The sequence below is a fragment of the Trematomus bernacchii genome, unplaced genomic scaffold, assembly GCF_902827165.1.
Source record: "Trematomus bernacchii unplaced genomic scaffold, fTreBer1.1, whole genome shotgun sequence".
Classification (NCBI taxonomy): Eukaryota; Metazoa; Chordata; class Actinopteri; order Perciformes; family Nototheniidae; genus Trematomus; species Trematomus bernacchii.
This window is the reverse complement of record NW_022987593.1, coordinates 18,156,074-18,183,965: the sequence shown is the minus strand read 5'-3', so window position 1 is coordinate 18,183,965 and position 27,892 is coordinate 18,156,074. Positions and strand designations below refer to the sequence as shown.

Sequence of the window (27,892 nt, the reverse complement as noted above, 5' to 3'; positions counted from 1 at the left end):
AGTTGCCATGCTAGAACATAAGCAGTATCTTGAGTAATGATATATTTATTATTACCTCTCCTAACCTGCATTCAAAACAGTGCGTGTGTAAATATTGTTTTTCCATGCTCCAATCGTTTCTTTAAATTAAGTGCAACAAAAAAAACAATTAAAGAGTCAATCATAAATCCACTGCCATTTGAAAGCCATATTTGGACATTTTGGGAATACTCTTATTTGGTTTTTGCTAAAGGTTATATGACTAGGTCAATACTACTCTTATTTATAGGCTAAATGTGGAGATACAGCCAGAATCCCATTAGCTTAGCATAAAGACTGGAAGATGGGAAAGGGGTTATCATTGTGGTCGTGAGGTGACAAAATGTGCCTACCAGTACCTCTAAACCTCACTAATTGTCATAACATCTGTTTGATACAAAAACTTAAAAACCATACTATGTCGTTGTTGCACTTTTTAAAGAATTAAATAAATGAGATCATGTGATGATACGTGATCTTAGAGGACCTCTTCCAAGACTTTTTCTTAAGTAATCAGCTGGGTGCTTGTTCCCATTTAGATCTGAAAGTCTAATTTGATCAAATCAATCAAATAATTCAGTTATCTGCATTGCTAACAGAAAAGTCTCCCTTTTTGATTGTTCGTTGGATCAAAAGGTTTTCTTTTTGCCAAATGATATAAAAAGCAGGGACCTGATCTGAAGGTTTTGTGAATTGACGCGTTAGAGACAAAAGCATCTGTTCTGTCGTTTCAGAAATCAATTCAGACGCGTCTGGAGTAAAAGCCCCCCCCTCACCCCTGCTTCAGAAAGCTATTATGGCCCCCAGAAATGAAGGGTCCTCCCCCATAGAGATGTCAACATCTCTTCCCTCCCTTTGTTGCAGATTATCGCCCCAATGACTCATTCAATTCAGCTGCAGCCGGGCGCTGCCTGTGGCCAATTTGTTTTCCATCACTTGTGAGGAGCGCCTGGTTAAATTAACCCGTCATAGCGAGTCCGCAGGGAGGAGACAAAGTGAGGCCGTCGGCAATAATCACTCATGTGAGGAGGTAAATAAAAAGCTGGGTAAACTGTGCCCTCCAGTTGTTGGTCGTCACACCGCTAAATCAAATCTGTTATTCAGAGAACATCTAATTATACTCCACATAACCCCATCATATATTCCATAAATCCCCGATGGGATAATATGACAACCGTCAGGAAACAGTCCATTACGCATTTCTTTCTAAGTACCTCTAATATACTTTCCAATTACATCAGTCATTTTTTAAACACAATTCATAACATTTGCAGCGTTCAGATTCCCAAATATAACTTTCTGCTGATTTCCTTTGGTTTTTATTGGTGTAAGTTTAATATATTTGTGTTAATTAGACAAAACCTGGTTTCATTTTGAGAGTGATATCAATGTTAGATTGTCATACTGCAAACAGATACTAAATCAAATATGTCATTTAGGAAAAATCGTATTATATATATATAGTCCACATAACCCCACCTATATCGTATAAATCGCTGATGGTATATTGATAGATATGACATTGCTACAAACATCAAAATCAAGGAAACCAAATTCCATTATTAAATTCTGCCTTTTTCCTTATTACTGAAGACCTTCAATGCCACTATACTTTCAATATGAAACTACTAAAGTCAGTTATGATGCGAAAAATGAAAATATTTGCAGGCTTCAGATTCTGAATTATGAAGTTCAGTATTTTTTTTACAATTGGTTAGACAGGTTTATTAATCTTTGGGTTGTGGAAAATTGGTTGCTTAGCATTAATAGCTTTATCTTTCGGGATAAAAGCAGATTAATGATGAAGAGAAAAGAATATTTTCAGTCCTACAGTTTTAGTTATTTTCTCTTTCAGTGGTAAATAGCTTTCATGTCTTTTTCTTCACCACACTTCTGATAATTCAGATTTTCCCCTCTTCTCTTTTCCTCGTTAAAATGGTGAAATGGCAAAGCTGAAGCCAGTGCTTCTTTTGGAGATTAACCAACAAAAAAAAAAAGACCTCAGCCAGGCTCCATTTGAATTTCATAGCCATTGAATTCCTAATAGACTCCTGAGTAAGCTCTGTGGCAGCTTATGGCATTCCAGTTATGCCAGTCTCTCAAGAAACCCCCCTTCTCTCCCCAAATACAACTTCCTGCTGTCTTGGCACTGAGCCTTAGTAAAAAAAATATTATCACATTAAAAGCAACTCCCTGTTTCCTTCTTCAAATTTCACATTTACAATTGTTTGCTTCTTCAAATCTCCTTCTCTTATGGAGCTTCCCGGTCGGATGCGTCAGAGTGATCACGATCTCCTCTCTTCCTTCCTCTCTCCATTCCTCTCTTCCTTCCTCTCTTCTCATCATGTCCTTGCAGCCTTCGGGCTCTTGTTCTCCCCCAAGGGAGGAGAGCGCATGTGGGCGAGAGAAATAGACAGAAACAAGGAAATAGGGGAAGAGAGGGAGAAAAGGGCTGCCGTCACTGGAGGTGGCTGCTGCTGCTTCTGCAGTCACTGAATAGATGTGAGTTCACTCCGGGTGCTGCTGTGTGTGTGTGTGTGTGTGTGTGTGTGTGTGTGTGTGTGTGTGTGTGTGTGTGTGTGTGTGTGTGTGTGTGTGTGTGTGTGTGTGTGTGTGTGTGTGTGTGTGTGTGTGTGTGTGTGTGTGTGTGTGTGTGTGTGTGTGTGTGTGTGTGTGTGTGTGTGTGTGTGTGTGTGTGTGTGTGTAACTGGGGGGGGTGTGTGTGTACATGTGTGTGTAACTGGGGGGGGGTGTGTGTGTGTGGGAGGAGTCTCTGCTGTTATTTGTAAAAGCTTTTGATGGATGATTGCTCTGTGTGTGTGTGTGTGTGTGTGTGTGTGTGTGTGTGTGTGTGTGTGAGATAGGGAGTGAGGGAGGGAGTCCCCCCCTTTCTTTGCTTTTTTTTTTTCTAGTGGCTCACTGTTCACTGCACAATGACTCAATGAAAAGTGGAGGGGAGAGGCAAACACTGTACGGCTGCACGAGAGAGGAGAGGGAGAGCAGAGAACACACAGGAGAGTAGAAGAAGAGAAGCCAATTGGAAGGAGCTCTAAAGCCGGGGAGGAGAAGAAGAAGAAGTGGATATACTTGTCTCTTTTGTCCTTTCTCTCTCTCTCCGAAAAGCCACTTCGGCATCAAGTGGCAGCCGAGCTCAACTTCACCTGGTGCCTCTTTAAGCCATTTCACTCATTGTACTCTAAGCAATTTTGGCCACTTTTGGAGGGGTGTGTGCTGCAGCTGCTGGTGCTGGTGTTCAGTCACCCCCTGAGGGAAGGATAGTACAGCAGAGGTTTCTGATCTGCAGTGTGCCGCAGGATGCCAGGAAGCAGGGATGCAGCCGGGTCAGGAGGCTGCGGGGCGATGATGGTGTGGGGCGTCCTGGTGCTGGTGGCAGGATGGGGGTCCGTGGAGGCCTGCCCGACCCCCTGCAGCTGCCTGGGGAACACGGTGGACTGCCACGGCCTGGGGATCCACTCCATACCCAGAAACATCCCCAGAGGCACCGAGAGGCTGTGAGTACTCATACATGCACTCACAACGTGTGCGTTCAGAGGGTTTTACTGTAGCGTTTGTGCAGAACGTATGATGATGATAATAATACGTTTATTTAGCATAGCACCTTTCACAGAAATACAATTCACAAGAAAGAACAAAAGTTCAAATGAAGATCACAGAAACATGAATACAATAACAACATGAGGAAATGTAAGGTTAACATAGAAACAAAACACAGACCACGTGGAGTCAGGAACAGACATGAGAACAGAACACACACATCTCAAATAGAAATAAAAGCCAATGTAAACAGATGGGTCTTCAGCTGTTTTTTAAAAGCTTCTACAGAGACTGCAGAGCGGCTGTCTTTGATTATGATGATCATGATTAAACAAATGCATGATAGAGAAGTGAAGAAGAAACAATTTGTTAATATTACTTAAATGTTTATGGAATAAAAGTAAAGTATAGCAAATGAAAAATCACCCTAAAAAAAACTACTATACAATACTGAGTAAAATGTACTTACAAAGACAGGCATGTTACTGTAAAATGCAGTTGAGTACCTAAACACATCTCTTAACTTTCATTTTAAGTATTACAAATATACTTATATACTAATATTTAAAATCCACTTTTGCACCTAGCAAGTCAATCTCAGTTTTAGTGTACTTCTAAGAATAGCAATTCATATTAGAATCAGGAAACGTTATCAATCCCAGGGGGAAATTAGGTTTCGTGTCAGTTGCACTCGAATAGAATAAATAAATATTTATAGAAACATCAGAAATTGAAAGAAAAAGGGCAATTCAAGTCCTTTGAGCCGCTGGGACACAGCAGCATCTAGCTGATGGGAATCCCTCAGAGTGCGGGCATATTGCTCATCATTACATTTTAAACCTCAGATTAGGATCATGTTAAGCTTCGGTTTATAGATTAGGGTGTGAAGGTCCTCACATGTATCATCAATCATGCATTTATCTGATGGATATGTGTTGTATGTAGGGGAAAATGAGTCAGAAGTGGTACATTTTATTATCAGTGCGGCTGATTTGATGTATGTGTGTGTGTGCAAATACATAAAATACAAATTCCTGGTTTGACTCAGTGCCATGCTCCTAACAGCTCCTTTTACCAGCAGTCTGGTTAACTTCATATCACACATACAAAAATCCATGTACACACACACACACACACACACACACACACACACACACACACACACACACACACACACACACACACACGCACACACACACACACACACACCGCTCGACTCCCAGGAGTGTTGGTCCCTGTTTAATATGTTTCTTTAATTGGCAGATTTTCGTAACTCTTAAAAATTCCAATCTTTTCATATTTTTCTCTCCGTCTGCTTTTATTTGTATCCTATTCAAATCTATGAATCTACTTTCAGCTTGTATAGAATAACTGCAAACATTCATAAACGTTTTTGTGGATGTTTTTCCCTGAAGTTGCTTCCTGTTAGAAAAGTCAGTTTTATGAGGAACAGATACCCTACAATACAACTACATATTTCTAGCTGTTCATATGGTTGAGACTCTCTGTCGAATGGAGGAACCTAGCATCACTGACAAAAATCAGTTGGTTGATTTGTCTTACATTTTAACGTCTGATGGCATCACTTTTCTCTCTTCTCTCCATTCTATACTTTCCCATTACGGCAACCCTATACAGTCCATACAGCCATTTGGGATGTTACAATCAGATTTGTGTGCATCTTAGGTTAATCATTGCCTTCTAAATACCAATCATAAAAGTCAACATTTTGAACTAGATACCCAGTCTGAGGCACTGTAGATGCAATTTCACGCCAGTTTGGTGAGAATGAGACGTGTTGCTATATTCACTAGATCCCTATTTTTAACTTTGAACGCCTGTCATTGCTGCCCTACTGATTTAATTTGGATGAAACGTCCAGGAATCATCACTGACTCTCTCACTGAAACTCGCACTTGGATCATATTTGCAGATACACCAGCTGCTCTGTCTCAGTAGGAGGTTTCCAAAACTGCCTAAAGCTGGCAGAGAAGCAGCGTGAAACCAATGCATTTTTCCGGTTTATATACGTTGAAAGTTACATATATTTTCTCGATGTTACAATGCTGCACATTATTCTGAAATGCTGCTAATACTGTTGGTTCTTTGATTGGTGTCTCTGCCTGTTTTGAAGAGAAATTCTCATTATCTAAGAGCTAAGTGTTGGTGCAGATCGGGGGCTGGACATTTGACGCTTTTTGGACTATCTCTGCTCTCAAACTCTGCTGTAGCCGACTGACATATTTAGGTGTGGCATTAGGGTCTGTTATCTACCCTTTTCACAAATATGTCCAAGCAAACGCAAGGCAAGGCAAGTTCACTAATAAAGCTTGTTTCAACAATAAGGCAGTTCAAAGAGCTTTACGATATATTCTGCAACAGAAACCGATTATATAATGAAATCTGAATACGTTGAAAAAAGTCAGAAAAAGCCAATAGAATGGAAATAAAATTAGCTTAAAAAGGACAAGACAGTTTTAAAGAACAATAATATATGTTAGAGGGCAGTGTAAGTTATTTGATTTAATAAAAGGCAGTGGAAGAAAGAGAAAAATCTTCCCAAAAAACATCTTAAGCGGAGTGCAGTTGCTTTGATTGGAGTTGCAGCAGACCTGCAGATTTTTGGTAGATTGTTTATTGAGAATAAGAAAAAACTGCTTCTCCATGTTTTATTTTTGGGACAGAAAGCAGACCAAATGCATCCAAAAATAATTCCAGAACTGCAAGGCACGTCACCAATATCTTAACATTCTGTATTGGAGATTTCACTTCAACAACTGTGCTCTTAAAAAAGGACTATTGCAGAGTTGACTTATATATATATAAAAAAGTAAACACTTAATCTGTTTCTGTCCGTCTATAAATGTATGTACTGCATGGGGGTTGTCGGTGCATGTATGTGTTTGTACGTTGTGAGTGTGTGTGTGTTTACTTCAGGTTCTCGAGTGCCTGTGTGTGAATAATTGATGATTGTCAGGGGGTGCCGGCAAAGATACATTATCCTTCCTCCTCTCTGGGTTACTGTAGCGTGGAGGATGTTTTCCCCTCTGAGGCTGATAGCTTTATGATCAGGGAAGAGGGCTCAGCCCCCCTGGTCAAAGAGAAATGGCCTGGAAAAAACCCACCCGCTCGTTTTTCTTTTTTTATATCGCTGAGATGATACCAGTTCCTACGCTAAAGGTTTTCTTTCTGAACAGCCAAAAGAAAACTAAGCAAATTGAAAAACTGAAGAAAATACTGTTGCATTTCTAGTTTCACCTGCTGACATAAGTGTAATTGGCATAAATGTAGCTACAGTTTCATTTAGCAGAGCAGAAAGGGGACATTTCCGTTAATAACATCAAAGTTAAATCATAACATTTGATATTTTAAGTCAGGATCCATACCAGCACAGTACTGGCTGGATCCAACAAGTGTGAAATCAGACTCCAATCAGGCAGAAATGAGCATCTGGCATGATACTTTATCTAAAAAAAAAAACATTGTTTGCAAGTTCAGGACGAACTTTGAGTCCCAAATGGAAAGACTTGCACACCAGAATTGTTGCTTTCTCCTTCCTAGTTGACAACTGTTAGCATTTTGGCACCATTTTTGTTGACATTCGTGATCACGGAAGTCCCATCCTACTTCTTCACCTGTGAACATCACAAGCAATGATTGGCCTGTGCTGCAGTGTGAAGTTTTGTATGTCAATAACCAGTGTTTCCGCCAGACCAGGGCTGAGGGGGCGTCCACCCCGAGAGCGGGGGACGGACGGACGGACGGACGGACGGACGGACGTCACGTCGTGTCACGTGACTTGAATTTTGAATTGAGCCGTCCCTTATAGATAGGCTACTATCTCTTTACATGCACACCATTTTGAATTGCGCCGTCCCTTATACTATCTCTTTACGTCTCCCTGCCGACAGGGACACCCCTCCTGGCATGGTCCTTGGAAGATGCGGCGGTGTTTTGTTTTTTTCCGTCACAGGAACACGCTTTGCTGGCGGCGAAAATAATCCCACCAGACTCCTTTGCCCCTCCAACAGACGGATGTCCTTGTCCTTTTTCCTTTTCGTCATTTCAAGCGATAAAAAGTCTCGATCTTCTCTCAAATTATAAAAATTTTTGGACGCCCTCGGCTCGAGTTCAGGGCGTCCCGAGCTGAATAAGAGCGTCAAATGACGGCAAGACGCCCCCTGGGGGAAACGCTGTCAATAACTATGGCAGGAATTTGAGGTATTGCTGTCAGATAAACTGGAGTAGTGACTACATTGAAGTACACCGAAAATATATTTTCAAGCATCTTCGGTGTTATCTAGACATTCAGATATTTTTGAATTTAGTCATAAAGGTTCGGAGACAATTCAGCCTTCCTCCTTATACAACGGACCTGAATGAAAGTTAGTTTGCTCCAAATATTGCTAAAACACTTCCCACGGATCAGAAGCTGGTCCTCCGGAAACCTCTCGTCCTCTTTACTAATCTACATAACACATGTTTTACATTTGTCAAAAGGACTATGGCAGAAAGTACTTCCAAAGTAAACTCGTAGTGAGATCTGTGAACTGTCTAAAAGAAACAGACCCATTGTTTCTGGAAGGTTTTTCAGTGCTTTGACAGTGCAGTGATGGCTGCCTCAACACATCCAATGGGATTCTTCCGTTCCATTGAATATTACAGAAAATAAGCTCTTTGGCAAACACACTTTCATGATACTTACACATCTGTTAAGCAGGATAATCTCCACTTGAAAAAACCACTTTATGTATTTTCAAATGTAAATGCAGTCATCAGAAGGTAACGTTATAAACACTATGAACGACCTACATCACGATCACATGACTTCCAAGTCACCACCGCTGAGCTAAAGGCGGACTCATGTTCATCTTGATGACATTTGGTATTGACATTTAGACACTTGTTAGCAACCACCAGCGGGATATTTAATGAAGTATTATATGTTGTAGAACAAAACGTTAAAATCTCTTCAGCTTGCGTTAACCACAGACCTTATTTCAACCAACTAACCAAAAATACTTCAAGACAGCAGAAGTGACAAAACACTAAATCATTTCCGGGTTTTAAGACTTAATCCTGCAGCATTGGAATTCCATTTTAACCCCATGGTATTGGGATGGCAACAGACATTTCAGAGACAGTTATCTCAAAAACCTTCCCATGGTTTTTTTGCGATGTGTGTGTGAACTGACCCTTTTAAAATTACAAGACCTACATGAGCAAATGACCAATGACGGGTTACTCCGTGCATGTAAACACAGCCAGTGTGACCTCTGCTCAGACAGTCTACCATCCTGCAGACTCAGACAGCCTCTGCCCTGCAGTAACTCATTAAATAGCTATTTGTTAGAGGGCTTGTCTCCCAATTAGCATGTAAAGTGATCTGAGTGTGTGTGTCAGCTGGACAGCTAGCCACTGGGGGAAGGAGAGCAAGTGGTGTGTGTGAGAGAGAGGGAGAAACGGAGTGTGTGTACAGTATTCCCTGGGAGACGGGCAGCAATAAGAGGGTCGTTTATCAAGGTGACTGCAGTCAAACCAAGCACCCCCTCCTTGTTGGATTGTCATGGCAACACTGAAAAATGGATGCCCCTTTGGGCCATGATGAGCATGGTTATTTGAGCCGAGAAAAAGGGGAAAGTGTGTGAGAAAGGGAGTGTGAGAGAATCTGTGAAGTGAATGCACTGGTATTCGAGGAAAGAATGGACTTACAGCCAACGTTTCTTGTCAATTACTTAACAATCCTTTATGTTAAACTAATGAAAAATCATAAATGTATCATTGTTAGGAAGTTTTGGAATAAAACCCAGACTCGCTTTAACCTTCTTACACCCAGATATTATGTCTCCTGCTCAGAAACCACACTCTTAACCAGTTCTACAAGTTTATAGTTGATTACCATAGGGCCATTTGCGAAAAAAGCTGCTGATCGTGCACAATCGTCCCTTTTAAAAAAAAATATCTTTCAGGCAGAAAATGTACAATTTGATTGTCGCCTGGACCTTTGCGATGTTATATTTATTTATTATAAAAGTAAACTATTCTTATACCAAGAAGGCATTTCCTGCAGTTTTAAATAAGTCAATTATTACTACTTGTTGTTCTGGGAAATATATACTTTTTAAAATCTCCTGTGGTTTGCTAGGGTTTAGGAAGTAGTAGTAGCAGCTTAATAGTTTAATAAGTAGACTATATGGGCGTGCATGACTTGTACTACTGCTCTTCTTGATGCACAATTTATTTTACATATTAAGGTCAACACTTTCAATGCTTCGTTGAATTAAGCAGTTCAACTCCCCTCTGGTAGGCATCAATAAATACAGTTTAAAGTCAACAGTTTATACGATGTGATATTAAATAAACATATCTGTACATTTTTGATACTCAAGTGTTTCCCGTTTTGACCTCCTACTGCTTCACTCTGAATGTAGGACATGGACAGGAAACGTTTAAACAGACTGTCGACTTGTGTCTGCCTGTGAAAGTGTGAGAAAGTGCAGGTCGAGGTCTGTGTCGGACTCTGATGTTTTATTTTCCTGTATCTAAGGGAGAGAGAGGTGTGTGTGCTCCATCAATGCAGAGTTCCTGGAAACTCACACCTCAAACGTAAATATCTGAAGCAGCGTGGATCAGAGCTACACACAGCAGTCAGTCACACACTGCAAACTGAAAACACACACTCAAACGCTCTCTGTTTATTTATTTTCCTATATGCCTCATTAGAAAAGTATTTATGAAGCTACATGTGTGTTTGTGTTGGGTTCCATTATATATATTTAGCCGCCAATGAGGCAACTAATTACTGGACCAACTAATTACTGGACTAACTAATTACTGGACTAACTAATTACTGGACTAACTATTTACTGGACTAACTAATTACTGGACTAACTAATTACTGGACTAACTAATTACTGGACTAACTAATTACTGGACTAACTATTTACTGGACTAACTAATTACTGGACTAACTAATTACTGGACTAACTAATTACTGGACTAACTAATTACTGGACTAACTAATTACTGGCAATCAACAAGTGGTTTATTTTTTAAGCTCACCTGGTTTATTAAAGCCCAACAACTATTCGCAATTTAAAGATATAGTAATGTCGCTTTGAGTAGAGATTGAAGTCTTTCTCTCTCTGGGTATTGTAATCCGAGTTTTTATGTGCTTGGTTAATATAGCCATGTATGCATGCGAGTCCATGTGTGTTGGCTCCAATGTAGAGCTAATGGCCGCCGCTCCCCCACTCTTATGTTAAACTGTACACCCCAGCACGTGCACTCCGCTCTGCATCAGCCAACCGGCTCGCTGCACCCGCACTGCGAGGGGGACCCAAGTTCCCATCAGCAAAAACACGTCGGTTTGCTATCCTGGCTCCAAAATGGTGGAATGAGCTCCCCATTGACATCAGGACAGCAGAAAGCTTACACATCATCCGGCGCAGACTGAAAACTCATCTCTTTCGACTCCACTTCGAGCAATACAATTACTAACAAAACACTTACATACTAATAAAGGACTGGCATATCTAAAGCCAGTTGAGTAGCACTTGAAATGGTTGAAGTTTGTATCTTCTTGGTCGAATGCACTTATTGTAAGTCGCTTTGGATAAAAGCGTCAGCTAAATGAAATGTAATGTAATGTTATGTTGCAGTTACTGATGAAAACGTTTTCCCAACTGATGGAATTGTCGCCAAAATGTAAAAGGTCAGCTATACCTCCACGGTGAGAACTGTGAGGAGGCAATCCCTCAGTCTTAGACCCCGTTTACACGAGGACGAAACGGGTTGTATCCGCATAGTTTCTCTTGCGTATAGCCCTTTCGTTTACACGAGGCCGTAACAAAACGATAGAAACGGACCCCGCAAACGGTAACGGGTCCCAAGGTGGATAGATCTGCAAACGGAACGCTCTGGGGGGGCAAACGGCTCCGTGTGTACGCCTCTATACGATCATTTTTTGATAACGATGAAATAGCCCCGCCTCCCTCTCCCCACGTCTCCCTCTCCCCACGTCTCCTGCTCAGAGATCAGCTGCTGGGCTGTCAGAAGAGGGGGAGGAAAAGAGAGGCTCCATTTATTATTCTTATTTTATTATACAGAGTCGTTATCAATTTGTTTTAAAGCTCAATAAATAACAAAGAAGACCTCTGACCGGCACTTTTCTAATTTTGTACGGAAGATTTAGACTTTAACGGACATGTTGACCGGCGGAATTTCTTTTTAACTGAAACTCTGCCGCACGGTCCCCTCGTCCCTTGGAAGAGGCGGAGAGGTGGGTGTTTTTCATCTGCTGGTGGACTACCGGAGAGAATTACAGCAGGAGCACACGCCGTCCACCGCGGAGAATAAACAGAAGGGCAACCATGGCAACCATGCTCAGGGGTCTTCTTCGCTGCTTTTGGTGTATTTTGTGGCGGCAGCAGCGCCACTTACAGGCCCGGCATATGTACTACAGCGTTTCCAGCGGGTCGACCGGTCTCGTGTGAACAGACACGTTAAATGAATCGAATGCGTGTGAACGGAAGACTTTTTTGAAAACGCATAAAACGTTCCTGTATAAATGGGGTCTTAGATATGCTCTGAATTCTACTCAAAGCACGACTAAAAATGAATTTGAAAAACAAAACGGAAACAGAACTTCATGAAACGGTGTCCATTTTAGTCAAGATGATCCACAGATGTGAATGTCTTTCATCGTTAACCATCAACGGTCAGATGTGTGGACTATCCTGAGAAACCTGGATATTGTTTTAATAGAAAGACATGATTTAATTTTCTTTAAAGCTCAACGAATTGAAACTAACATTCCTTGAAATCATTTATTAGAAGTGGGGAAACGCCAGCACTAATTGGTAGAATACTTTTCCACATTTGTTAGTTGTGAAGTAGCAAAATAATTGTGTTTTGTTTCTCTATCACTCGCTAGTCCTCGTCTCCCTTTCTCTCTCAGTCTTACACACACACACACACTCACACACACACACACACACACTCACACACTCACACACACTCACTCACACACACACTTGTTTCCCAGTTTCATTAGCAATTACTGCCACCTCAGCCTCTCGCTCCCATCTCTCTCTCTGTCCATCTCTTATAATCATCTCACCATTTCCCCCGCAGCCTCTCAGTGGGGAAGACGCCGCTAATGAAGTGTCATTAGACCTGAACGTGTGTGTGTGTGGTCTCTAATATCAGTCACATCCACCGCTCTGCATCAGGAGAACGCAAAGAAAAGGAAAAGAAAAAGGAGGCGGAGGGGAAGGAAGAGTTGTTTAAGGCTATCAGGGGGAAAATGAGGAAGACGAGGGGTGAACATAAAGAAGGGATCTGGTGATGTGAAGGAGGGAGAGATGATAATAGGAAAGAGGTGTTGGAGGAGAAAGGGAGGGGAGGAGGAAAGGGAGATTGCTTTTACATCTGCACTGCAGCCTTGTGTTGACTCGGTAATATTTCACACAGCACGTTACAGGAGTTCTCTTTGCTGGTCAGAGCAGGAGAATATCTGCTGTGTCCTGGAGGGATGTTGGTCATGGTCAGATGTCGGTCCAAATGAAGCACCATTTACAAACCTCCCGCTCAGTCACATCTTGTACTGATTGCTCTCTTCTCATGTGACCAAACAAAGGAACAAACCACCCCGGGGTTGCCCAGAATGGCTCTGAATATGTATTAAAAAGGGTTAGTGGGTTTGGAGCAGTTACCATGGACTTAATAGTTTTCTGTCCTTATGGTGTGTTTGACTTTGTTTGAGAATACTGCCATTTTAATACTGGGGTTTCACTACCCAAGATGACCCAGATCATGGTTCTGCGGTGGGGTTTGTCAGGACTGAATCCAAACCAACTACAGAAACAAGGTTTTAAGATTTAAGATTTCAATCACAGTCCTTTGTCAGACCAGCTCTATACCTGCCAAACTGCACCACCAATACTCAAGTAAGAAAAGCAGCATTTGAGACCTGCAGACGTACAATATCTACAGCAGGGGTGTCAAACTCAATTTCATCGCGGGCCACATCAGCATTAAGGTTGCACTCAAAGGGCCGGTTGTAACTTTAAGACTATATACACTACATGTTACTTGGTAGACGCTTTTATCCAAAGGGACTAACATACTCAATACTGTGGGCAATCCCCACAGGAGCAATTTGGGGTGAAGTGTCTCAGGGACACAACGACATGCTGACTGCAGTGGGGTTTGAACCTGTGCTCCCCTGATCCGAACACCACTAGTCCACTGGGCCACACGCCTATATAAATATAATTATATGTATAAAATAATTTTTTATATTACATTATTGCCTCTGCATTGGATTATTATCGGATAGGGGAATAACTTCATAATTAACTACGTCTGAGAGCAGAAGTCTAGGGCAAATAATTGCAAATCTCTTCAGTGCGCATGTCACAAAATGAGATGCATTGTGGGGCATGTAGTTTATGGACATCGTGCTTCTGTAAAGTGGCATGAAACCTTATAATATTTTTTGCAAGCTCTTGCGGGCCAAATAAAAATGAAGTCGGGGTCCGGATTTGGCCCACGGGCCTTGAGTTTGACACCCCTGATCTATAGGCTATGATGATTTTCAGGTTGAATTAAGACCGAGCGTTAGCCGTTTGAAAAGACGTAAGCACCTCATTCATTTGTGCGATGACAGAGGGCTCACATCTGTTTTGTTGAAAGATTTTTTTGCCATAATATCTGTTTATAGTTGTACAATCCTGTCTGTGAGTGTTACAGAATGTTGTAAACATTGTGTTTTGCTAAGCCTTGACTTCCCATTGTGAAATGACTTGTCAGTTTATAACTTATGAGGACCATTAACATGCTTTCCTACAAATCCCCACTTGTTTAATTCAGAAAAATATGCATTCTCCATCATTGCATACATTATTTTGCGCTATATTGACACAAAAAGATTTAAAATATAGGGTTAGGGTTACAGACTTGGAATTACCATTTATGATACTTGTCAGGTCTTAAAACTCAACCCTTTTGACACATTTCTGCTGCTACCGGAAGAGGATTGAGTTTAGATACCCGTCTCTTATCCTGAATCAGTGCTTCTACTCTCTGTCTGTCTCTTATCTTTATTTCTCTCTCTCTAACCACACCACGTATCTCATCATCTTCCTCCGTGGCCCCCTCCTGTTCTCCCTCCATGTCCGATCTAACACTGGAGAGCAGAGCGGATCAACTGCCTCGCTGCCCACTGAGGCTGTGTGTGTGTGGGTGTATGTGTGTGAGACGCGTTCTGCTTTAATGAGCTATTGTTTGGCAGAGTCGCCACTCGAGGGGAGTCTGTCGCTCAGCTGACCCCTGACCCCGCCATGCTGCACAAAACTCGATTAACCACGCCTCATCAGCGCTGTGTTTGTGTTCATCCTGTGCCTCGTGTCTCTTCCCTTCCCCTCAGACCAATCTCATGAGGATTCTGCAATAAATGGCTGATATTTTCCTGACTTAGTGTGTGTCCGAGGATTGCTTTGATAGTGTGTGACAATATGGCCATCGCTCGCTTTACATCTCTCCCTGCTCTGGCTTTTTTTTGGGCTAACTGTCAGGGTAATTTCACACACATCCAAGCAGTGATTCTGGACCCCCCGCCACGACCTGTCTCCATCCATCCTTCCCTCCCTCAATCCCAGCCAATCGCCTGCTTCTGCTCCCCCTTAGTCTCTGAGAAATACCTCTTCTACCAGCTTCAGACTGTAAGACCTCCACATATGTTATTTTTTTTCCCACTGGGATGAATTTATTTTACCTTGAAACATTTTCCATTCCCAAATGTCTTTGTATCGACTGTAGAGGAGCAATCTGCCGTGCCAGTGCGAGTTACATTGTGCAGAACAAGGCCATTACTTGAAGTGAGAGCCAAAGCAAGGCAACCCATGCCATGATTCTCTATGCCAAACTTCAACTAGATTGAACACTTTATGGTAGACACACTGGGCAGGATTACAGGAGTCCATTGCCAATCAATAAATACCTATTATACTGTTGAGTAGTGACTTCTCGTTGTGCTACTTAACTCTCCAATGTAGCGCAATCCTCATAAGAAGGAGGAGATGGCAGGTTGAACCAAATTAAATTCAGATTTATTTATAGTGTTTAGTATTCTATTTAGGCTTCTGATAAACCTCACTACTTTTTCTTACATGCTGTGTATCTTTCTTGTATCTACCTGTATTTATTTAGTGCATTGGTTTGGTGAATTGAGCACTACTGGTTTGTAAAATACAGTCAAACCTGTCAATGGTGGGAGTAGCTTATCAGGTCCAGAAACAAACAAATACAACGCTGTTCAATATGACACTCTTTGGCTCTTATAATGAGAAGTTTAGCGTTTTCCAACACCAAATAATAGGAATTAAATAAATTATGTTAAAATGGTGTTTTAGTTGCCTTCCTAGCGAAATGGGAACTTCTCCAGGAGGACTTTGTGGCGTCAACAGAGAGGATTTGACCCAAATTGGCTTTCTAGTACACACACAAACTGTGCAGACACACTCTCAGGTGGTCAAATTCGTTTTTTTTAGCACAAAATCACCTCCTTGCTCAAAAGTAGCCATGCAAAGAAACAATGATCGGGAAAACTTGGTACTTAAAATATCACTTTGTAGCAGGGGCGGACTGGGACTACAAATCAGCCCGGGACTCTCGACCGGCCCACTTCGGTACCGCAAGGAAATTGTCGACGGGGGGGTGCTAGTGACTTATCCGACCGGCCCACTTCAGTACCGGCCCATCGGGATTCGTCCCGAACGTCCCGATGGCCAGTCTGCCCCTGCTTTGTAGATTAAACATTTAATTTTTACTCGAAAGTTATCGTCAGCCAAACCTTTATTTTGATCACTAACTGTGGATTTGTCTGAGCATAATTTGTCTTATATAGAAATATATAATATCTTTCAATGTACAAACGGTTACATGTTTATTGTACTAGAATCATTGATACATTGTGAACCCTAGCCTTCACCTTAAATTCATGAAGGAGAAATGGGAACATATGGGGGAAGTATTTATTGAAAGCCAAAATCTTCGTTGTCAGGTGTTTTCTTTGCACAGATCCTGTTCACACACCCAAACCACAACATCCACTCTCTCTCCGTCTTTCTCTCTCTCCTTTATACAAGGACAAGGTCACACTCTGCTCCACCCTTTACAGTAGTATAGGAACATGACACTCCACACACACACATAAACACACACACAGGTACGCACACAAGGTTCAGTTACCTCTCCTTCTATAAAAGCCTCGTGGGAAGAATGACATCATCCCCTCTCTTTCTCCGCAGCTGTCAATCAAAGCAGACAATGAGGTTGAAGGGTTAAATCTCTCCTGATGGAGCAGCCTGTACCACTGTGTTGAAAAGAGAGCATGTCTAAGTGCAATATCACATTACACACACTGACACTACTAACAGTTTTTACATAAAGTGTGTGTTTAAAATGTCTGAAGCCTCAGTGAGTGACTTGGAATGAGTGCAATGGGAGTCATTTTTCAGATAGCTGTTCAAAAATGTAATGAACATTATACTAAAACAGAAACTGTGTCATTTTCAGTGTTGGGAGGGTAAGGTATTTAGTCATAAAAATGCTAGTTACCTGTCAAAATCTAATCTGAGTTTCACAATATAAATGAAATGTAACCTGATTACTTTCCGTCACTTTTGGATAACCTCAATATCAACTGCAATGCAAATAAATCCAAGAGAAAAACATGTGTAAGTGTATTATGTAACCCTTAGATGCATAAGTTGACCCGGTGAGGTGGTTTTCTTGAAGTATCTTTGTAATTGCATTTTTTTATCATTTCATATTCCAGCTATTCCTCAAAAAACATGTTTTGGATATCATGCCATTCAAATTTTAAATTTAAATTTTAAGAAATTGTAGTTTTTGTATTTCTACCCCAAGCTTCCATAAGTGGGTCAAAAATGACCCGCATGCATTTTCTATGGGAACCTTTGATTCTTATCACCTGTTGCTGTCAGGAATACATTTACTGTAGCCCACACAGACGACATCACACGTGACTCCTCTCAGGAATATTATTTTACACAGCAAGATCTGATACCTGTCAGTATAATAATAATACATTATATTTTTATAGGGCTTTTCAAGGACTCAACTTCGCTTTACAATATAAGGGAAGGTTAGGGTGGGGGGTATAGGACTATCAAACTTGATCAACCGGCATGGATTGATGGGGGGTGGGCTATGAGTAGACAAGAGGAGAAGAGATGAGTTTTGAAAAGGGACTGGAATACTGCGAGGGTCTCAGAATAGCGGAGATCGTTGCATCAATATGTTCAAAACGTTTTTTTTCAAAATGTAAAAAAGAAATTCGAAAATTCTAAATAGTGAAAAATGTAATATAAAATATTTCTAGTGTGAACCAAAATATAATACTAAATATTATACAAGTGATTTTTCTTAACCAAAATGACAAAAAATGGCATAAAAACACATTATTATTTTTGACCCACTTATGGAAGAGTGTAGGGTCCAGTCACTCGTGCATCTAAGGGGTAAGACAATAGAGCAATGTGACCTTAGACAAGAAGAAACCACGATATTTAGCATCAAAATGTAATTAGATTTATAGGAAAACCAAAGCATATTCAGCGTATACACCAACAATGATACACATGAGCACATACTGCAGTTTAAAAAGCAGAAATAAAATCTGAGATACACTCAGTTAAGCTCACACACACAATTTTATGAACTTATAGCTTCACCTACTAAATCAAAAACAGAACAAATGAACCAAAGAAAGTGAAAACCATAAAGCAGATTCAGGCAGTAGAAGTATGGATTCACACTTAAAGTATTATCCTACAGAACAGAACAGCTTACAGAGAAAAAATAACATCTTATCCTTTCACAACAAACACTACATGCTCTTTTGACATCCTGCTTGTAATCCACCATTTTTAGAAATGTAACAGTTATCTGATTAGTATCCTGATTAATCCCGTTACACGTAGTCCGTTACTCTACAAGCCTGCTCATTTTGTAAGGAATCTTTACTCTACGTCTAAAACAATTCGGAGAGAAACTGTTTCTGGCATCTCTAAGCTGACGTGGGCTGATTTACAGTAAAAAAAATGTGTCTTGTCCTCAAAATGAACTCCCACTGAAGTCCTCCTCTACAAACTGAGTGAAAATAACTTCAAAGAGCAGAAACAATGTGCCGCACAGTAGAGGGATATTTATACAGTGTGTATTCATAGTAAATGTCCTTGAGGAAAGATCTCACTTGTAGTGAAAAGTTGAATACTTTAATGAGTGCTGTGCAGACAGGGACTTCCAGTGGAGATGAATGTGCTGCTTTCACTAATTAATGCAGATTTACCGCTTGTTTGGCTTGAAAGCTTTGACATCCATTTGAGTTGTTCAAAGGAATACAAACCATATAAACATTTCGGATCGATCTTTGCTATTATTTCATAGCTGGCCAGGAACAAATTCAAAATTGAAGACAGACAGAAGAATGGTTCAGTAAAACAAGTTCCCTGGTAGACTAATGAGAGGTTAAAGATATTCATTGCAACTGAGATATACCAATCAAGGAGGAAAATTGAACTTTATTGCTCGTTTTTTTAAAGAGCTGGCGATGGAAGTTCGGATAGGCATATTCGGATGTCCTGCCATTTTGTGTTGCCCACAAAAAAGTACAGCAGGGTTAAAATGTTAACACAAATCTTAACATAAAACATGCGACTGTGTTTGCAATCTGCTATAATTTATAGACATTTCATACAAAATTCATTCATTTAATCAAACTTTTGTACCTTTTGAGGTTCAAGTTAAATCTGTCTCTTCTATTACAAGTCAATATTTCTCTCAAAATATGAACCTATATGACGTTTGTATTATTGGACATGTCTTTTTGGACTTTACCCTGCATATGCCATTAGCCGCTTTCACACTAAGTACTTTGCCGTACTTAGTTCCCAGCACTTAGTACCCCCATGGAACTAAGAGCCGATTGCGTTCACACCGGAATAAGTTCCCTGAGGGAAGGTTACACAAATGAAGCCGCTGACGTCACTTCTTCTTCTTCTGCTTTGGGTTTACTGGCAGGCCGCAAACCACTTCACGGCGTACACTGCCACCCGAAGTCCCCGGCCGGAAGTCCCCGGAGTTGGGGCCTGGCTTCAGTCGAAGCTGCTGGGACTCCCAGCAGCTTCTACTGAAGCCTTCAGAGTAAATCGCCAGAACACCGACACCTCCTCATCTCCACCGCTCCCATGTTTTCTTTTGTGTTGCCATAAGTTATTCTCTCTCCGTTGGTGCGCGGGGCTAATGCTAATGCTAATAATGCTAATGCCAGAAAAACTTTTCTGAGTTTTACAGGGCGTGGTTTGCAATCCGCCCAGCCAATCAGAAATTGGAAGTTTTTTCTCCCCAGGAAAGTCCCATCTCTCTAGCAGGTACTGAAAAGGGGGTAAAAGTTCTCATGAACTAAGTTCTCTTTTTGGTGTGAACGCAAAATCCCAGGAACTATCGGAACTAAACGGGAAAAGTACTCTGGTGTGAAAGCGCCTATTGCTAATTTCAAAGTACCTCAGTCCTCCGTGTACTGCCTGTTCTCTAATCTGTTTTCTTGTTTGTTTATTTCAGGGATCTGAACGGGAACAACCTGACAGCGATCACCAAGGCAGACTTCTCTGGTCTCAAACACCTCAGAGTCCTGTAAGTTTACTCATTCACCTACATATACAGTTGTGTCTTTTACATGTCCATAGTATCAATAACATATTTAAATCAACGTCTTTTAATTCAAAATGTGCTTTTTACTTATCGTTTGGTTCGTAACACTCTTATATCTGTCAAATAAAGAGCTGTAAGCTTCTTTCACAGCTGTCAGGGTCTTTGTTGACGGTGCAGCAGCTTGTATGGATTCAGCAGATTCTTTCCCACAATTCTTTGCTAGTTTTATGTGTGAGGAATGTGGGAATCCTGGCTGTGGCGGCACCATCAGCAGCCAGAGGGAACAGAGCTCTGCAGTGACACCCGAGCCACCCAGAGGTGCTTGTCGGGTGTCAGTGTCAGTCAGATTTACTACAGGGAGGGGTTTATCTGTGACCTTTTCACCTGGAAACACAGTGCCCTGAGGGAGGGGCAGCAGTGATGGGAGGTTTCTGTGTTTACCTGGGTGTCAGGGAGGGATATTAAGGTGGAGAAAGGATGACATGCCGGGAAGTAATGACATCTCCTGAGGCTCAGAGCAGATTATCAGCATGCTGGGAGCCTCGGGTCGTTTCTGTCAGGAGGGGATTGAGTGTTACACCAGAGGTTTATAATGTGGAAGTCTGCAGAGGGCTTTTACCAAACATACAGATCCCAGCGGACACAGTGGGAGACACAATGAGTGATGGGGATTTGGGTTTCCAGTTTGATTAATAGGAGGGTAAAGATGGATTTTCAAGCAGAGTTTTAGTTTCATTTTATTTTTTTGCAGGGTGTCAAAAATCACCTTTTTTGTCTATGATATCACCCCAATAGAGCTAGATGCTGCTGTTTGCTTTTATGTGTTTTACTAAATGGCAAATTGATGCCCACGTTTTTCCATATTAAGTAGCATTTTGTCGAATCAAGAATTACATTTTTTTTATTTCTGCTAACAGGGTTGCACAACAATATACATGTTTACTACATAAAGGAAAGATGACTAAGCAGAAGCAGTAGTGCATTCCTGTAGGGATTTATTTGAAATGCATTAAGAGACAGGTTAACAGATGCAACCAAATACTGTAGATAATCTACCCGGCATTTTAAGATAAAAAATGTGAAATTTGGGAGAAACTATACATCTTTGACATTTGAGCTTTAAGCATCATGATTTAAGTCACGAGTCCACATCCTTTTTTCACACTTCACATGTGCCTACCTTCCTATATACACTGATGTCTGTTCATATATCCTGATGTTATACTTAGCTTAAAGTCTGAGGGATATTTGTATAGGAGAATTATGTAATGGCAAACTATTCAGCTATTATATATATTATTATAAAAGGAAAAAAGTTATAATTTGACAAACAGCTATTCCATGAAAAACACAATAATACATTAAGAATGAAGAAATATAATAAATAATAATAATAACTAACACATTGATTGTGATGTACTCCAAATTGCATTTATTCTCAATGTGTTTTAGTGTCATTTTAATGATGAAATGTTGTTTGTCATTGCAGTCATCTGATGGAGAACCAGATCAGCAACGTGGAGAGAGGAGCTTTTGATGAGCTGAAGGAGCTGGAGAGACTGTGAGAGAACACACACTCACATTCATGTGCATGCATGTACGATACATCTCCACTCAAATGACTTTAACATTACCTTATCGATTGTATTTTTGTTTTGTCCCTCCAGTCGCCTCAATAAGAACCATCTCAGCCAATTTCCAGAGCTGCTGTTTCAGAAGAACGAACTCCTCTCTCGACTGTAAGTGTCCAACATCTCTGCTTAACTCTCAACCTTTTCAAGTGGTGCAGTGATGACGTATTTCTGTAGACCGACCCGAAGTTAGCATCATAATGGCTCCCTCATGCTCACTCATTCCCGGGTTTAGGACTCATTCCTGCACCACTCTATACTCTTCCTTTCCTTCATCTGATTGTACCTCCTGCTGTATTTTTGTGACACACTCCGAATATATACCGTACATGCATTTGGCCAGATTTTGTTGATAGCTGGAATAACAATTATTTCTGTGCTTGGTGTTGAGGGGTCTGATCATATTCCCTCTGATCGAGGTGCTGCATGCTCTAATTTTAAATATGCTAAACATATTTGATTCTTACAGTTCAAACAAAAATAAATAATGCCATGGCTGATGGAGTAACAGGGTCCTAAATTAACTTCTTGGTTTATCTGCCAGTGGCTCAGTGTGTTGTGGTGAAGTAGGTCTATCTCAGCAACCTGCCAAAGGGCCGTTGACCTCATTTATTTTATTTGCCAACATGGATGGAGCGGGGGCTAGTTTTAGAGCACGGGAAGTAGATGTTTATTTCTAGTCAAACTGCAGCCAATTTAGTTTATTGGATTTAGGAGGTCTATGTGATGCCCCTTGAAGCCTGAACTGTGATTGCTCTACTCTGGTGAGGAATATTATGTGTATGTTTGTTGTGTTAGCAGATAGGTGGAGGGTATTTTTATAAATATATATTTTTAAAAAGCAAGCAGATGGGGAAGAAGACCATAATGCATTTTCTACATTTCTTTACTTTATATTTTTCAACCACTTCAAGGTTCAAGGTTCAAGGTTCAAGGTTCTTTATTGTCAATCTGACATAGCTACAGAGTAATTATGTAGTTGAAAATCTTATGTCACAGGCTTCTCCAACAATGCAACATAATAACATAATAACAATAAGAGCTTTTGTTTTGTGTGTACATTTAAAGGTGGGGTAGGTAAGTTTGAGAAACCGGCTCGAGATACACTTTTTGTTATATTCCATGGAATGCTCTTAACATCCCGATAGCAATGAATATCTGAAGTGCTTTGACAAAAAATCCATAAATAAATATCATCTGTGGAAGCCGTGGCGCTGTAAAAAGCACGACCAATCATCTGAGCCGGCCCGGCTAAAATAACTGGATGGCCTACCTGCCTGTCAGCCTTCCATCTGTGCACAAACTTATCTCGTGCCCTCATTGTTCATGTGCGCGTTCGTGTGTGTTGGAGGAGGGGCTCTGTAAGGAAGTGGCAGATTTTCTCCGGCTGTGTATTTTCAAATTCTAGCGATCTCGAGCTGGTTTCTCAAACTTACCTACCCCACCTTTAATGAACACTTTAGACAATTAATGCTTCAAGTGTAAATATGCCGGATTTTAGCTTTGAGCTAATTTCCATCCGTAGTCCCGTCACATACAACATATAAGAACATGACATTTGTAAACATAGCAAAAAATAAATACTTGATATGCAAAAGAGCAAGAGCAGCACACACAAGCATTTACCACATGGCAGTACAATGTAGCAGCAACGACATATAAAGGGCAAGAGGAGATACCCCTGTGTTAAAGTGCATTTAGCGGTGATTGCACGTCTGTTTGTTTCTCAACCATTCTTTGAGTTGACCTTTAAAACTATTGAGAGCGGGACAATCCCGTATCTCAGTTGGGAGGCTGTTCCACAAAGAGCTGCCTTTAATGGAGAGGACATTTTGTCATGCAAGATTAAAGCTACAGTGTAGTAAAGGATATGAATAGTTATTAGATTCAATAAAAGGCAGCAGTTTTCCTGGAGTTTGTTCCAGATATTTCGAGCATAAACACCAAACGCAGCTTCTCCATGTTTAGTTTTGACTTTGGGGACGTAGTGTAGCAGAAGATCAGAAATGATACCAAATGATTTTTCTAAAACGGTACATTCAATCTGAATTTTAAGAGAACCAAAACCCGATAAACTCACAATAATCTTACACCTTACAGTTCATACACACTATATACCCTGGCGTTATGCTAAGGTAGATTTAAACTGCATATTAGCTCATATATTTATATATTTTAACTACTGAAATGTGTCCTTTTAAAGTAATAAAGCATCTCATGTACAGAAGAGACAGTTTGTGCTGCTTTAGGCTGCATGCTTGCCAGTTTCCAGATCAAAAATTGACCCATTTCTCTCACCTAGAAAACTCTTCTCATAGTCTCCCTTCGGACAGCAGAGGCACCGCAAATACTTCCCACAATCCCACAGGAGCGGGAGGCGCAGCTAAACACTTTAATTTGACAACTAAACACACACACACACAAAGAGCTTTTTTTTCTTGTTTAATAACTGCAAGTTTGGAAGCAGTTGGTTACTATGCGGCTGAACGTGCCTCACACACACACACACACACACACACACACACACACACACACACACACACAGACGCTGCTCACACACATGCTGCTCACACACACGCTGCTCTGAAGTCTTTGTTGTAAGTGTGTGTTTGTAGTGTAGCACGGGGAATGTATCTGCTACTGCCTGGAGACGCCGGGATACACACAGACACACACGGCTGCAGAGAGGGAAAGAAAAGCAAACACTCTTTAATTAACTTTTCTCAATGATTGATTCATTTATGACACTGATGTATTTTTGGACCTGTGTGTGTGTTTGTAAGTGTTTTCATTTAAGTGGTTGACAGAAAAATGTGCAGTTACAAAGACACACTCTTGCTTTTCCTCAAAGGGAGTGAAGTGGATAACAGCCATGGAAAATACAACTAATTACAGAAGGAAGGGGCGGATGAACAAGTGGAGGTGTTTGTATGAGATAGAGAGATAAAGACAAGGTCTGAGAGCGATGTGTGTGTGTGTGTGTGTGTGTGTGTGTGTGTGTGTGTGTGTGTGTGTGTGTGTGTGTGTGTGTGTGTGTGTGTGTGTGTGTGTGTGTGTGTGTGTGTGTGTGTGTGTGTGTGTGTGTGTGTGTGTGTGTGTGTGTGTGTGTGTGCGTGCGTGCGTGCGTGTGTGTGTCTGTCCTGATTATTTGCTGTTTGCCTTTTTGGCAATTTCACACTCTGGCTCCCATCAGGGAATGTCGAGATGGACTTGGCATGTTCGATCAATCAGCACGCACGCACACACACACACACACACACACACACACACACACACACACACACACACACACACACACACACACACACACATATAATGCAGAGCCATTAGCACTTCCGCCACCAGGAGAGATTTCTTCTCCTCCCGCTGTGCTGATGGACTCTATAAAGCCTGGTGTGCCTCGGAAACACACGCACACACACACACGCACGCACACACACACACACGCACACACACATACAGCAGAGCCATTAGCACTTCCTCCACCAGGAGTGATTTCTTCTCCTCCCGCTGCGCTGATGGACTCTATAAAGCCTGGTGTGCCTCGGAAACACACACACACTCTCACACTCTCACACACACACACACACACACACACACACACACACACACACACACACACACACACATACACACACACACACACACACACACACACACACACACACACACACACACACACACTTCAGTTTACATTCTTCGCCCTACATATCAATTTCTCGCCTTTAATCAAATCTATCTTTCTTGTGTTAGCCTTTGATAGTCAAGTGTATTCATAGAATTGTATTTCTTGGGAGTTCAGACTTTTAATCATATTTTATGTACTCACACATCTAACAATCATATATTGGTTTCTGCATGTGAGTGACTGCAACGGTTCACTGTAAATGTCCTCTACTGCACATATTTACAATGGTCCTTGTGAATCACTATATGGCAAAGGTCATAGCCATTTACTATTAAAGGGGGCTATGCACCGCTGTATTTAAATATCCTATATCATGTTGAATTTCTTCATACAGTCATAAGTCAGGTTTAACAGTTTAATCAACTACTGCGGGTCGCTTGTTTGATTGATTTATTTACTCATTGGCGAATTGATGCTTCCCTTGTTCAATAGTTAGCTGAATTTCAGATCATACATTTATCGTGATTTTGCATCAGAGGGTTGCTCAACGAAATGCAGTTTCATTTACAGAAGGAAAACATGACAAACACACTAGTGCATTCCTGTAATGACTTTCCTTAATTTGCATCATGTTGTAAATACAGGCAACACACACTCACTTTTTTTACTGTCAGCTTTTCAATTTTCCATCCCTCTTTGCCTCAACTCCTTCTCTCCCTCTCTTTGTGTGAAGGGTTCTCTCCACACCCTGTAACAGCCCTTTGTGTGTTTGATGATACCCAGAGGCTGCCTGGATGTGTGAAGTACCAGTGTGCCCCCTCCCTTTAGCCCAGGGGAACACAAGAATTATGGGAGTGTAGTTTTAATGTCTCGCTCACACACACTCACCTTGACCTGGAGGTGAACTGTCTGCTCAGCTAGTGAACACTGCGCTAATGGGATTTACTCCTTCAGACACACAGTTTGTTGGACTAGTGCTATTACTGTACCTGTCAGTTTCATTTTTTAAGGAGAAATATTGTTAATATATCAAATAAAAGTAAAGTAAAAAATGCTGTGCCCCATGCAAAGCAGTGATCGGAAGTATTGATGTTTAATCTGCACAAATCTGAATGTGATCCTGTTTGAAATGTTCTTAAGGTGCCATGTGGAATTTTTAACCTCTATTAGAGACTATGGAGCAATGTTTTTGTCTGCATGTGATGCAAAATGCACGAGCATGCGGGCAATGCTTTCGACAAGAAACGTGCCAGAAAAATATAAAATTGTGCAACGCAACTCTTTTGAACCTTCATTTACTGGCTAATAAAAGTTAGCAACTATCATAAGATTGCTTCCCTCCAGCCGATTTCATCACAAATGTGTTGATCACACGTAGCATCATCAGCAAGTTTACTGCATCTGATATACATTTGTCTACTTTGTCTGGGAAGACGAGATGCTCTTAAGGTCCTTACACACCAAGCCGATTTTCGGCGTCGATAGATGTGGATAGATGTCTGGCCGTCGATGAGCGTCCTGTCGCCCTACTCAGATTGGTGTGTCCCGCACCGTCGTGTCTTTTCGGCCGTGCCGACACCTTCCCTCGCCGATTCAACATGTTGAATCGGCGAGGGAGGCTAAAGGCCGTCGGCCAAAGAAATCACTCTGATTGGCTGTTCAGCTTAGCGAATCAGTGCATGAGAAGCAAAACGGAAGTGAGGGACCCAAACAAACGATTAAGAAGGCAAATCTGAGATAAATTTAACTCCAGCTCTCGACACAGGTTGGGGAAAGCCCCATGAGCTTCTCGCTGTAGAGTGAAAATGGAACGCACACGCTATTTGTTGTTTGTTTATATCACGCAGTCTGTTCTTCTTCTCTCGGTGTATCACGCAGTCTGTCTTCCGGTTGTTGCCTCTTTTGAATGACGAATACACACTACCGCCGCCTGCTGGTCAGGAGAGTTATTGCCACTCACGCATGCGCAGTTCGTACGTGCTACTTTGCCGTCGGCTGAAGTCTTTGCGGTGTGTTCCAGTGCGACTGTTGGCCAAGACGCAGGAGACGTGAGGCGACACAACAGACGTGTTCCGTCGGGACGTGTTCCGTCGGGACGTGTTCTTTGGAGTCAGTTTGGTGTGTCGGCCCCTTTAGACCTCTGAAAGTACCTGCGTTACTAGAAAAGAAAACTATAACCTAATATATAATGTCATTTATCAGTTTTTTCTGACATCTTTAGTACGTTCTATTATTCAATTTCTGCTTGATGTGGAGCTTCAGTTTTTAGCTTGAATGGCTAGCTGCTGGTGTTTTGTGTCGAATAATATAACAAATCAGC

The 27,892-nt window shown here is 41.3% G+C and overlaps 1 protein-coding gene across 1 annotated transcript in view; it reads left to right on the top strand.

The window, feature by feature from the left end:
• Positions 1 to 2,987: 2,987 nt before the first annotated feature.
• LOC117482037 (slit homolog 1 protein-like) overlaps positions 2,988 to 27,892 on the top strand; it is an 87,276-nt gene continuing 62,371 nt past the window's right edge. Inside the window, exons 1-4 of the mRNA XM_034130004.1 lie at positions 2,988 to 3,530; positions 20,224 to 20,295; positions 21,803 to 21,874; positions 21,981 to 22,052. Coding sequence (XP_033985895.1) covers positions 3,334 to 3,530; positions 20,224 to 20,295; positions 21,803 to 21,874; positions 21,981 to 22,052 — 413 coding nt within the window. The 5' untranslated portion in view covers positions 2,988 to 3,333. The remainder of the gene's footprint in view (positions 3,531 to 20,223; positions 20,296 to 21,802; positions 21,875 to 21,980; positions 22,053 to 27,892) is intronic.